Source organism: Hemicordylus capensis, chromosome 1 (genome assembly GCF_027244095.1).
Source record: "Hemicordylus capensis ecotype Gifberg chromosome 1, rHemCap1.1.pri, whole genome shotgun sequence".
Classification (NCBI taxonomy): Eukaryota; Metazoa; Chordata; class Lepidosauria; order Squamata; family Cordylidae; genus Hemicordylus; species Hemicordylus capensis.
In genome coordinates this window covers 306891682-306906021 of record NC_069657.1, presented here as the reverse complement: position 1 = coordinate 306906021, position 14340 = coordinate 306891682, and the positions used below count along the sequence as shown (strand labels likewise).

At 43.6% G+C, this 14340-nt stretch overlaps 1 protein-coding gene across 1 annotated transcript in view; it reads right to left on the bottom strand.

The window, feature by feature from the left end:
• Nucleotides 1-14340, bottom strand: part of CD109 (CD109 molecule) — a 135868-nt gene that overhangs the window by 77833 nt on the left and 43695 nt on the right. The window contains exons 8-10 of the mRNA XM_053280308.1: nt 13311-13407; nt 10039-10162; nt 6958-7067 (exon numbers count right to left, since the gene is read on the bottom strand). Of these exons, the coding sequence (XP_053136283.1) occupies nt 6958-7067; nt 10039-10162; nt 13311-13407 (331 nt within the window). The remainder of the gene's footprint in view (nt 1-6957; nt 7068-10038; nt 10163-13310; nt 13408-14340) is intronic.

Here is a 14340-nt window from a genome sequence, read left to right as displayed (position 1 = left end):
TGCAATTTTACCCAAAGCATTAACATCAGGTGCACACACAGCCAATGACAGTCCCCATGAGATACAGACTTAACATTCCAGACTTAAACTGGTCTAGCAGTTATTCCTTCTCCTCTGGGAACCATGGAAACTTTGGAAGTGAGTGGGGCTGTGGAACTTTAGCAAAGAATTCTAAGCACTCTCACCAAACTGCAATTCACAGAATTGCAAGGTGTGGGGAGGGGGGAAAGAGAGCTGTGGCAGTTAAACTGGTATTAAATTAATACAGTACACATTTCTACGGTAGATGTACTATTACAAATACCGGGATATTAATCAATGATTTGTAAAAACTATTGTTTGATTAAAAGCAGGGTTAGATTGAAATCCAGTGTAGTTATCAGGGACAGGCTTCTTATAAATCACTATCTCTAGCTAATAAAGACCAAAACATCTACAGTTGGCTCCTGAGACACACAAGTGGAATAGAACTTTCCTGGCTCCTCTGCAAACCCTATTCCCCATAAAAACCCATTCCTGGAGTTTGGGGGACATTTCCAAATGGTGTGGGATGAGGTGCAGGGGGGCACAGGATAGCTCATGCAAGGTGCCCAGTTCCCCAAAACTCCCTTCTCCTCACATCATTCCAGAGGGCGCTGCAGCGTGGAGAAGCGGCAAGAAGGTTCTTTTGCACAAGTTTCCTTCAACCCGCATTTCTCAGTTTCCAACCCTATTGATGCAAATGAAGTCATACCTAGAGGCTGTTCTCATGGGCAGGTAAAACCGGGCTAGTGAAGCCAAGCCTGGTCTTGCCCATGTGTGAGAACACCACTGGGATCGTGCCTGATCCCGGCGGCAAACCCACCAAACCATCCTCTTAAATGGGTTTAAGAGAGCGAGCACTTTCTTAGCCCTGTTTTGCTGATTATCCGGCAGGCCTGGCTGCTTGCAGCCAGGACTGGGAGACTGCAGGGCTCCCGGCTGGCATCAGGGAGGCTCCCCATAATGCACTATGTACTTGTGCAGTGCATTATGGGAGCTCCAGGGGCCTCCCAGCTCCCAAACCTCCCGGGTGCTGGCAGCAGCCATCTAACAGCAATCGACTCACCCAGCAATCCACTCGAATCCACTCGCCCAGCAATCTACTCGCCCAGCAAGAAAACCAGGATCATCTGTGGGGGAGGTAAGCTTTTTAAGGCTTCCTCCCCTGCAGCGTGGAGCCCTTTCTCCAGGATTGTGAGAAAGGGCTCCTAAGCTCTTTATAAGACAGCTTTGAGCTATTTTTAAAATATAACTCTGTCCCCAAAAGGCACACTAGGGCTGTGTCCAAATTTGATTGGGGGTGCTGCCTCAGCACTTCAGGGCAGCCCACAACTTGATTCAGAGCTTAGGACTAAAAAGTGGTTCAATTCAAACCAAATCACTTCAGCTCACTTCAACAGTCTTCCCCCTCCCCTCCACCGCCTGACCTGTTCTCCTTCCCTGACATCTTTTACCAGCAGGAGACATGCGCAGCTGCAGTGATATGGCTCAAGTCTGCAGAGGACTTTCAGAAGAGGGTTTTAATTCCTTTTGCTGAAGTTCTGGGGGAAATGCATGGTCTTCTGGGAATCATAGTAGCCTTGGCCCTGGAAAAGCCTACAATTCCCAGAATACCTTGTGATTTTCCCAGACTTCAGTAAGAGGAATTAAAATCCTCTTCAGATAATGCTTTTCACACTCAAGATGTGTTGCTGCAGTTGCCCCTGTTTCTTGCCAATCAGTAAAGGGGTTGGGGGATGAGCTGCCAACACAGACCAAAGCAAAGCCAGCCAAATTTGCATCGGCAGGACACAAACTGTCCAGCAATTTTATTAGGGTTGAGTTGGGTCAAACTTGGTACTTGACTCCAAACTTGCTTTGGAGTCAAATACCAGCTTGAAGCTTCTCACAACCCTAGCACTTACTTCATTTACCCTGCTATGAAGTGATATTGATATTCTTTGTTATGAAACAGAGTATTGGTTCACTTACCGTGAAGGTTTCTTCTTGCTGCTGGAGCTGAGGACATCTCTGATTGGGTTATCCTTCTCACATGCTCCCAGGCAAGACTAACTGAAAAGTATTACCAGCCTTAAGAGCTCAGGACGGATAACCCCGCCCAGTTCTTTTAGGCCAAATGTGCAAGTAACACGGAACATATTTATTATTATAGAAACAAGTAATAAAATAACATATAAAATAAATACAACAGCAGTAACACAACCTTATTTGAAAGCCTCATTTTCTACAATCTACAGGCTTTCCATGGAGTAGGCCAGGACACCACCTAGGAGAGCAGAGATGTCCTCAGCTCCAGCAGCAAAAAGAAGCCTTCACGGTAAGTGAACCAATGCTCCATTCTCTGCTGCCTGGAGCCGAGGACATCTTTAATTGGGACATATCCCAGCTCTGGCCGTAACACTCTCTGGGAGGGAGTATCCCTGCCTACTCCAGAGAAAGAACCCACTGAAGCACTCTGCGACCGAATGCAGCCTGTGAAGAGCATATGAATCGATCTTGTAGTGCATTGTGAACGTCGATGGCACCTTTCAGGTAGCTACGCTGCATATCTCCTGTACAGGAGCATTTGTTGAAAATGCAGCAGATGTGGCCACTGTTCTGGATAGAATGTGCCGATATATATTCTGGAGGACATAGATGTAAGGGTTTCAAAAGCAAGAGATATGCATGTGTGTATCTATCTGCCAATAGTAGGTACTGATGCCTGATTGCTCATGGAGGCCGGAACAAAACTAACAAATAATGCTTCCGTATGTCTAAATTCCTCTGTCCTTTTTAAATACATCTTGAGACATCTCCGTACATCCAATTTGTGCCACTCCCATTCCTTTGCTTGTACTGGCCTAGGACAGAATGATGGCAAAATGATATCCTGCGAGTGATGATACGTGGAGGTCACCTTAGGTCTGAAAAAGAGGTCCGGTATGAGACGAACCAAATCAGCTGAAAATATGCAAAGATTCTTGTGAGCAGACAAGGCATGTCATTCTGAAATTCTACACACAGAAGTCATCGCTATCCTGAAGGCCATCTTGTATGATAAGATTCTCAAAGGTACAGTTTTTAGTGGCTCAAAAGGTGTAGCTTGTAGAGCCCAGAGCACATTGCGTAAGCTCCAGGATGGGAAGCGATGGACCACCACGGGTGAAAACAAAGTAGTTCCTCTTAATATGCAGATGGTTCATGATCTTGCTCTTGAAGATCCCCAATATAATTCCCACAAATGTTGCCGCATGTCTCCTCAGGTTGTTCACCATGAGCCCCTTGTCCAAGACTTCCTGCAGGAAGGCTACAAGGTCCTTAATTGTTGCTGCGCCATAAGGAATTGAATGTCTAGCCGACCAGTGGAGAACAGCTCTCCAGGTGTATTGATAGATGCGCTTTGTTGAGTCTCTCGTGGAAGCTAAACATGGTGGTCACTACTCTGTTCATATACCCATAATGTTTCAATATTCCCCGCTCAGTCTCCAGGCGGCTACTGTAACCAGCCTGGATCATGATGTTCTACTGGCCCTTGATGTAGTAAGTTATCTGACACGGCAGAAACCATGGTTCACGGGCCATGTGGTACAGCTCTGGAAACCATGGCCTCCTGGGCCAATATGGTGCCACCAGTATGACCTGTGCTCTGAGCTGATGAACTTTGCATAGGAATCATGTGAGGAATGGTGCTGGGGAGGGAATGCATAGAGAAGTTCCAGAGGCCACTCCGCCAACAGTGCGTCCACAGTTTCCACCTGTGGGCATGGAAAACGAGTGAAGAATCTGGGGAGTTGCGTGTTGAGTGTCAACGCGAACAGGTTGACCTGCGGTCTCCCAAATCGTTGAGTAATCCTCTGGAAGACCCTCTGGTTGGGTGCCCACTCGCCTGGCAACAGTTGTTCCTGACTCAGCCAGTCTGCAGTCAAGTAGATTGTACATGGTAAGCCATGACCGATGCTAGGTGATTCTCTACCCAAGACCTAGGCATTCAATCCAGGATGGGAAGTGATGGACCACCACAGGTGAAAGCAAAGTAGCTCCTCTTAATATGTGGATGGTTCATGATCTTACTCTTGGAGATCCCCAATATGATTCCCACAAGTGAAATGGCGAAGGGCTTTATACTGGTATCCCGGAGTACCTGAAATGCAGTAGATGTCGACTGTCGGCGTGTATTGGCACAAGTAAATATGCTTTAGATCTATGGATGCTAGCAGATCTAGATGTAAGGCTTCTGTTATGGAACGAAGGGAATCCATTCGAAATCTGTGTTTCAGGATCCAGCAGTTCAAGAACTTTAAATCCAGGACTGCTTTGAGGTTCTTGTCCTTCTTGGGAACTGTGAACAGTATTGAATATATTCCCTTGCCATACTGAGAGGCAGGAACCAACGCTACAGCATTTATATCCCTTAGGTGCTGTATTGCATCTAGAAGGCCTATATGCTTGATAGGCCAGCGTGACCTTGGTGTGGGGAGAACTCTGTTGGGAGGAGAGGCTGTTAAGTCTATTTTGTATCCTGTTGCAATTGTTTGTAGCACCCACTGGTCTGTGGTAGTCGTCTGCCATTTGTGTAAGCAGGCTGACAGGCGCCCATCCCCACCCCACCCCAAGACCCATCAGTGACAAGTCACTGTTGTTTTTGCGGTCTGGGCCGATTTGAGAAGCAATTTTGGTTGTAGGCTCTAGCTCCCCATTGTCTGTTCCATTGGGGGCATTGAGACCTGAGGTCTCTGTCCCTCCCACAAAAATAGGGTCAGAATGACCGAAAGGGCTGGAACTGATATTGGACATTCCTCCTGGGTGGTGGACGTTCCTGCCAGCATGGAGGTGGAGGCAGAGGCATAGTTTTACATTTTTCTTTTGATTCTATTAATACCTCCTTGAGTGCCTCCTCACCAAAAGGTTTCACCCCATCATAAGGGACTTCAGCCAGATTTGTTCTGGACACCACATTTACAGGCCAATGCTTCAGCCATAAGTTACACCCTCCTACCACCATAGCAGTAGAAGCCCTAGAAGCAGACCTTATAGCATCCAAGGCAGCATCTGAAGAAAAAAGCCTGAGCCTTTTGTATTTTTATCAATTGATGTCTAAAGCTATATATGTCCAGTGGAGGATCTTGGATAAGGTCATCCAACCACACTACTGAGGCACGAGATACCATCGATGCTGCCGCTGAAGCTCTTATAGATAGGGAGGATGCTTTGTTTGCCCTTCTAAAAGAGGCCTCGATCCTTTTATATCAGTTGCCTCTTGTTGAAATGAATAAATATTTATTAGCCACAGATACAGATTTTCGGTTAGATGTAGCCAGTACCTATTCCTCCTTAACAGTGTCAGCAAACAGTTCGGGTAGAGATAAAGTCAGCTCTCTGTTGTTGTTGTTGTTGTTGTTTTGCTTTGCAGAAAAAAAAAAAGGCTTTGCAGTTTCTGTGGGAGTTGAGGACTATAGGCCCAAGGTGTTAATGGCACTAGTTACAAGGTGTGCAAAGTCTGCCTGTGCGAATAAGCGTTGGGAGAATGTAGACGCCGGGTTGTCCTGGGCGTCCAACCATTCTCCCTCCTCCTTGTCCAATGCGTCCAGACCCGGGTCCCCAGGAGGCGTTTCCACCAGTACAATGGGGACATTTAAATCATTTGTTTCCTCAGGTACAGTATACTGTAATATAGTATTGGATCTCAGTGCAGCAGTATTATCATTTACAGGAATTGGGGTGCTAGGCATAGGGTTAGTGGATTCTCTTCTAGAGCCATCAGAAGAATGTACCCCCTCTTCCATATTAGCCCAAACCTTTTATCAAGAGATCATTGTCTAGCACTGCTAGTGTGCTTTCTCTTGTGCTTTGCCTTTCTAAGGGAATGTGTCCCAGACTCTTCCGAGGAGGAGGAGGAGGAGGAGGAGGGAGAAAATCCCCTGCCCCTCTTCTTGCCCTTTTTAGCCCTTTGCATAATCCCCTTTAGGGATAAAATCAGAGTATCCTTAATCCAGCTCTTCCACCTAGTGGGCATTTCCTGCAGAAGATTAATACATTGCAAGGTATTGGGACCCATTGGGGGCATTCTGACTAGCCGGAACAAGGAGGGATCTCACCCGTGCTGTAGCTGTGTCCCTCAGTCTGGTGTGTGCAGCCTCTCTCCAATGCCCAGATCCAGCTCCCCGGTGATCTCTGGTTAACATGGTCCCAGTCGGGGAGGCATGGCTTTGCCCAGAGGTGGCTCCCAACCTTCCCGCCAAAGCTGCTGCAGAGCCGTTGGAGCTCACGGCTGAAATGGCGCACGTCCCTTCTCTTGAGCTCGGCAGTGGTGGGAATGAGGCTGAAGCCTGGCCCACGTTGACCGGCTCCTTCTCTCCCTGAGCTCTAGACGAGTTCTGAGTCATGCAGGCTAGCTGCGGATGACCCAGTCCGGCGTCCTTCCCCACGTTCCAAGAGGGACCCTGTCTGGTATCCCCCATATCTCCTTGGCCACATGGTGCAGCCATTAATGGCGGCGAAGCAGGAAGCAGGGCTCTTGTTGAAAGCGGAAAACCCGCTCTGCTCCTTCTCCTCGGTACAAGGATATGCCTAATAGCCTGACAGCATTCCACAGGCATACTGAAAAGAGGGGAAAGGGAAGGGGTTTTTTTGTTTTTGTTTTTTAAGGTAAAGTGGATAATAAGGTACAGATAAGGCAAAGTAGAGAGAAATCAGATAAGGGGGTACAGAGAAATCAAGATAGGTATAATAAGGTTTAAATCAAGTAGTAACAAGTTAGTCTATGGATATCTGCCTAGGAGCAAAGCAGGACTAAAAGAGCTGGGCGGGGTTATCCATCCCGGTCTCTTAAGGCTGGTAATACTTTTCAATTAGTCCTGCCTGCGAGCATGTGGGGAGGATAACCCAGTCAGAGATGTCCTCAGCTCCAGGCAGCAGGAAGTGATATTGATAAGGCAAACAGTAACAGAAACTTACCCTCGCTATGAAGCTCAAAGAAGGTCTAAGAACACTGGTATACTCAGAAAACTCTAATATGTAGTCAACGTGTCTTGTGAATATGGTAGCACTTGCATTTTGAGAGATTCCTGTTAGAATATATGGAGATATTTTTAAGAAACCAAGTGCATAAAAATAGGTTTTCACCACCTGAAAAATGTATATTTATCATTATTGTAGCTATCATTACTATATGGTTGTACTGCCAACATTCACAACAAGGAGTCTATATACACAGCCACCTCTTCTTTAGAAGAAGAAACGCCAAACTGCAGATGCCCTCCAAGACAGAAATCAAATAAGTTCTTAACAGGCCTTCCAAGATTTAAACCAAATAAATGCAATTCAAAGAATTATTGGCAGCCAGGGGCATAGTAAGTTCGACAGCAGCCCAGGGACAGACTGCAACACACCCATACTAGCCATGCCCCCTGCGTTGGCATCAGATGTATTAAGGAGGCTATGCAGCCCCCTTTGTGCTGCTGGCTACATCCCCTGTGCCACCATGCATCTGATGATGATGCAGGGGGTGTGGGCAGCACCAGGAAAAAGGAGTTCACAGCCCCTCACCCATTCCCAGTCAGCACTTCATTCACTGGCTGGGTGCTTTATTTCTCTCCCTCATTCTGAAGCAAGGAGAAAAAGAAAGCATCCAGCCAATGAACGAAGCACTCGGTGGGAGGGGGTGAGAGGCTGTTCATCCCCCCTTTCCTGGTGCTGGCCATGCCCCCTGCATCAGCATCAGATGCATAGTGGTGCAGAGGGTGTGGCCAATAGCATGAAGGGGGATGCATAGCCCTTCAGTCTGTCCCAGCCAGCACTTCCTCTGCTGATGTGGTACTTTCTTTCTCTCCCTCACTCCAAAGTGAAAGCAACAAAGAAATCACCCAGCCGGCTAGGAACAGGCAAGGATCACCTGGGTGTAGGAGGGGGTGTCCTAGGGGATGGATGAGGTGGCATCATAGCAGTCCCCAGACCCCGACAACCCAGGAACAACCCCCTCTCAGACTAATGGTTAGCTATGCCACTGTTGTTGGCAGTTGTGAACATTTCTCAATTGTTAATTTATTTTATGGGCAAGCAGAGTAAAGGATAGTTTTATTTCTTTATTTATCATATTTTATACCACCAGATATGTCCATCTCTAGGCAGTTTATAATACTATAAACTAATATATTTGTTTATAATACTATAAACAAAAATAAGAATTATTGTAAATATCCAAATCACTCAAGATCAGTTGAAATGTATTTAGAGATGTGCCCAGCTATTCAGTCAGTGAAGCACTTGAAGAATTCTTTTACAAAATCAAAATACCTAACACCTAACTTCAATAAACTTAAATAAATTCAATCACAGTTGCTCTGACAGAAGACAACAGCCAAGTGCTGTTTATCTTCATATCTGGTGGCACTGCACATCCATGCAGTCATACTGGAATAATGCAATTGTGGTGATTAGGAACATTACCGATCTGCCATTTGATTCATTAGTAATCCTTTTGGTCTATTGGAATGATGTAGTGTAACCCTTGCATTACACATTCCTTGAAAAGCAGACTTGGCCATGCTTTCGTCACCTCAGTATGGACTATTGTAACGTGCTTTATGTGGGGTTGCCCCTGAAGAGAGCTCAAAAACTTCAGCTAGTGTACAGCAGATATTAAGTGGAGCTGCCATTAAGTGGGGCTTGTTGACTAGACTGCATAATACCATTGTGGATGCAACTGCCCTGGCTACTGATCCATTTCCAGGCTTTAAGATGCTGGTTTTGATCTTTAGAGTTCTAACTAGCTTGGGACCAAAGTATCTGAAGTACCTACCACCTCCTCCTATATCTGCCTGCCAACAACATCAACAACATCAAATCTGGAGGTCCTCCAGCATGTCCCACCGCTTGAGAAGGGATAGTTAGCAAGCACATGGGAAACAGTCTTATCTTCAGCAGCACCCAGGCTATGGAACTCACTACCACAATCTTGCCCCCTTGGTCTTTTAAAAAATATAAGGTTTTAAAAAACATATTTATTCAAATTATTATTTAATTTGTTTTAATGGCCTGCACTCTGTAGACTGTGGCTAACATCCTAAGTTACTAGACAGAAATCTAATTGAAATTGTAGTACTTTAGAATAACTCCTAAGTAGTACTACTAAGTCATTTAATCTGGATGTCACCTTCTATTTTTAGCTGGCCTCTGTTCTTTAGCTGGTTTTTATTTTTACATGTCCCTCTTGGTTTAGATTTTCATTGTTGTTTTGTATTGTAATGATATATTGAATGATATTATATGCCACCTTGAGCATAGGAAAGGCAAGATATTTTAAATAATATCAGTGGGCAATTTACTAAAGCAAGAAGTAATAGACCTAAGCATTGGAAAGCACAAATATCTAACTCCTATTTAGTTAAATATGGGCAGAATTTGGTCAAGCAAGCACTCTGAATTCACTCTGATTTCAACAGTTAAGCAACACTCAAATCTTTCTCAATGAAATTAACAGGAAGCTTTTTAAAAACAAACATTTAACTTTGACCAGATAGCAATTGATTGGATACCATTATTTTATATGTTATGGAAATTAACATTATAACGTTAAGAAATTAACATTATACATTTTCTATAAGAAACTGAGTGATGGAACAGTTTCCTTTTCTTTTCCTTTAAAAAAAAAAATTGGCTGGCTGGGGAACTGAACTCTCATTTCTTATTAGAACCCACTATAGGCAGATTATAAATCTCACCTGCATGCTCTGTCATTGTTACAAGCCAGTTTAAAAAAAACAACACTGAATTTTTGAATAATTATCTGTTGCATTTTGTGAACAAGGGTACAATACTGTGCCAAGTATATTGCAAACAAAAGTGGGGGGGCAGGAATCACTTTGCAGTATACAGCTACGTGACCTGGAGGGTGAGTGTAATGATGTCCAGTCAGAGTATACTGCAAATTAAAATGTTTAGCATCCCATGAAGCCAGTTCTCAGGGTTTCCACTGTTCTTCCAGGAAAGAGAAATAAACATTATTGGTTTCAGAGAAGCCTATATTAAGCAACATACCTGTCAGTGTTTCTGTAACCACAGCTATAACCTCTATAGGCATTAGGTAATTCTCATACAAGTTTATGTAAGTTATATTCTTCATCTCTAGATGGTCAAAAGTGAAGTTCACATTTCCATTAATCTGAAATCAAGAACAATTCAAACTGCTCAGCTTATTCATCTTTTGAAAAGGAATAATCAGAAATAAAAATCAGCCCAGAAGGTATTTTTCACCACTACACTTCACTGAGGCCTTCGGGCAGTAGTAGTAGGGCATACTGTCAGAACTCAAACTTGCAATGGGTGTCATGATGAATGTTAGGTAAAGATTTAGTCCAAGCATCACCAGCCAGCTCTTGCCAACTAATGGAACAGCAGAGAAATAGAATCATGGATTTTGGAGTTAGAAGGGACCTTGGATGGCTGTCCAGTCTGTCTCAAATTCTCCAGCAAAGGAGAACCCACAATTGCATGAGGAAGACTGCTCCACTATCTAACAGCTCTTACCATCAGAGAATTCCTTCTTTTTAACTTGTAATTTTAAATTTGGTTTTAACTGAGACTGGTTTTCAGTTAAATTCTATTAATTTTATATTTTTGTATAGTGCATCTATTTTTCTTATTTAATGAATCACCCTGAGTAGTGGTGTACTAAAGGGGCAGGGTATAAACATTTTAAATAAATAAAAGTCTAACTCAAATCTGTTTCTTTATTTCAACCCATTGGTTCTAGTCCTACTCTCAGGAGCAATTTATCTCCTCCTATGTGTCAGCTCTTCAGATTTTTGACATATCTCCCCCTTAGTTCTCTCTTATACAGGGTAAACATACCCAGCTCCTTTAACCATTCTTCATAGGACTTGGTTTCCAGACACCTCACCATCTTTGTTTCCCTTCTATGAACCAGTTCCAGTTCATCAATATCCTCCTTAAAATGTAGTGCCCCAAAACTGGTCACAATCTCCCAGACCTCTATGTGTCTCTAGACTGAACCACACCCAGGTAAGGAATATGGCTCCACTCACAAGCTAAGATCAATCACATCAGCCAAAGAAGCCTTCTTACATCAATAAGCCAGAGCAAGAAGGCAATACTTCCTGACCTCACAGATGTCAACAAATCAGCCTTTCTCACTAGCCCCAGTAAGTTCAGGTCCTTAGTTGCTTGGTACAGACCACCCCATCCTCACAGGATTCACCTTTAAAAGCACAGCCCCTCAATTCCGAACCGGTCCGCCACAGACTGGGCTTGGTTCAGTTCAATCTCAGACCAGACCGCCCGCCAGCACGGTTCGAGACAAACCAGTTCAGGTTTGTGCATACCCCTAGTCCAGAAAAAGTTAGGTGTGTCTAACTGAAATCAATGAGACTTAAATATGCTCAACTATCTCTGGATTGTGACAACAACCACCCACAGAGATTATTGAAGCTGCTAGATTCATATTGATCACTATCATATTCAGCTATGTTTTCATGCCTCCAGTTTTCATGCCTCCAGGTTCAGTAACTGGTTAAGAACAAGAAACAGATGGTAGAACTAAGCAGACAATCCTCACAACACAGGGAAGTCAGCAGTGATGTCTCCCCAAGGATCTATTTTTGTCATTTAACTTGTTCTTAAGTGATCTAAAGTAAAGGATGAGCAGTCAAGTGGTCAAATTTGTGGGTGGCACCACATTATTCAGGATCATGAAAACTCAAGTAGATTCTTGAGATTCTTAACAGGATTCCTCCAAAATAGATAAATGAGCAAGAAAATGACATATGAGGTTCACTGCAAATAAGTGTAAACTTATTTTACACATTAAGGAGGGAAATCCTAACCGCATATAATCTGATGAGGTCTGAACTGGCAGCACCTCACGAGGACACAGATCTTGGAGTGATGGTGGATAGTTCAATAAAAACATCAACTCAGTGTGCAGCAGTGAAAAGGGCAACCTCCATGCTAGAGCTTATTAAGAAAGACTGAGAATGCAATAGGCAATATCGTAACGCCTTTATATAAATCTATGGTGCAGTCACATTTGGAATACTATGTGTAATTCCGGTTGTCCCAAAGGGTATCATAAAGCTGGAAAAAGATTCAGTAAAGAGTTACCAGATTTATCAATGAGTTAGATCACCTTTTCTACAAAAAGGGGCTTTTTAGAACAATTTGGAGCCTTTTTGCTTAGACAAAGTGACAACTGGATGGGAACAGGATTCAGGTTTACAAATTATGATGGTGTAGAGAAAGGGAACAGGATTTTTTCTTCTCTTTCTCATAACATAAGAACTTCATGGCAAGGAAACTGACAAAAGAAAGTACTTCCTCACACAGTAGGTCAGTTCACACGATCATTAATGGGGTAGGACAAGTGTCCTTTCCTGTTTCGGGAGCTGTGCGCACGCCCAGTTTTTGGTTGTATACTAGCAAAAACCTAGGTAAGAAGATTGGGGAGTAATCATCTGTGAGACGGGATTTCAAGATGACTTTTTGTCCTATCTTTTTAAAATGCTAGGTAGGACAGCACCTTCCTACCCGCTACCGTCTTACAGATTATCATTGCCCACTCCTCCTACCTAGGTTTTTGCTAGCACAAGACCGAAAATCAGGAGCACACGCACAGCTCCTGAAACTGAGTAGGATGCTTTTTGTCTTACTCCATCAATGATCATGTGAACTCACTTAATGTGCAATACATATTATGGAGTTTGCTGCACAAGATGTGTTTATGGCTACTGGCTTAAATAGCTTTTAAAGGGACTTGGACAAATGCACAGATAAAAGATCTATCAGCAGTCACAACAGTTAAATGGAACCTCCAGATGCACAGGCAGTATACCACAGAATACCAATTGCTGGGGAGCAACAGCAGGAGAGAGCTATTGCTATCATGTCCTGCAGGAAGGCTTTCAGGAAGCACCTGGTTAACCACTGTGGGAATCAGCAAGGTGGACTACATGGACCTCTGGCCTAAGTACTTCTTAGGTTCTATGTTTATCGAGCCTCAGGTAAGTTGCTAGACTCTACTACTGGACTGCATTGAGCCTGGTGGGTCACAAGTTGTGCAGGGTCACGTTAGGGAAGTCAGATAGCAGTGGAGGAGGAAATATAGAGAGGCTAGTGTGCTCCTTGAAGGAGAAGAGGGAAGCGGACTGGCAAAGAGAGAAGGGGGAGCTCTAAGTAGCAGTATGGCAAGACAAGAAAGGCAGAAGATATTCTCTTTTCCAGGAAAACATCAAGGTGGCTGAAGATGTAAGACTTTTCAGAAACATAAGTACACTGCAAGACTGAGCACAACTCACCTCCAATGTTTTTGTGATATCTATCTTTCTTGAGTAGACCGGTGATATAAAGCAACTGATAGTTACTTTCCCTTTCACTGGCTTTCCATATGTGTATCTGAAATAGCCATAAAAATCCATTATTTGCACTTTCTGTTTCTAAAGACAGGTTGAATCAATATCATAAACCAACAGGTGTCAATTTCCCTTGAACTTGTAGGAGGTGAGATTTAGATAAGCAACAGGTACACTAGGATAAGGTAAAGGATTAATCAATTTAAGATTTAGAATGAGGCTGAAATGGAGCATGACATAAGATGGCAGAAAAGTAGGCCTGCTGACAGCAGAATTGTGAAAGTAAGTAAAATCAATGGTGATGAAAATAAAAAAGAAACAGTGGCTGACATCCAAACTCAATCATTCCTCAGTAGTCCTATTGAAATTAAATAGTCTTTTAGATTACTTCCTGAGCAGTATTATTGAATAACTTAGTCTGGATATTAGTCACTATGTGGCTGGCTAATGTAGACAGCAGTATGCATGAACAAGACAGAAAAGAGAGTATTCAGCAACTTGGGGTATTGGGTTATGGGGAAATGAGTGAAAAGGCAGAAGATTGCCACAAATCAAGCCACAGTCTCCAAGTGGGTGGATTTTGAGATTTGAAGACAAGCAAGAAGATTGGGGTGCGGGGGAGAGATAAGAGAAGTTAAAAAATATGAGTTAAAAGGAAGAGTAACAGAGAGAGAGAGTTAGGATTGAGATTACAAAGATTAATAACTACTGTAGCAGAGTCCATAAAATACAAGTGAGGAGAGAGGGGTCACAAATGATGCTAAATTATCAGGTCTACTAGATCTTTATCATAAATGGCACCCAAAGACTCTGACCAAGGATGCAGCTGCTGCACCTACTCTCCCATTCCTTCACTTGATCTTTCCCATGCATATTATGGAACCATATTGTGAGGGAAAGGAGCGTTCCACATTCTTATTTCCCCACCCCACCCCGCCTTTATTTCTCAACTATAACAATATAGTTAGTCATACAG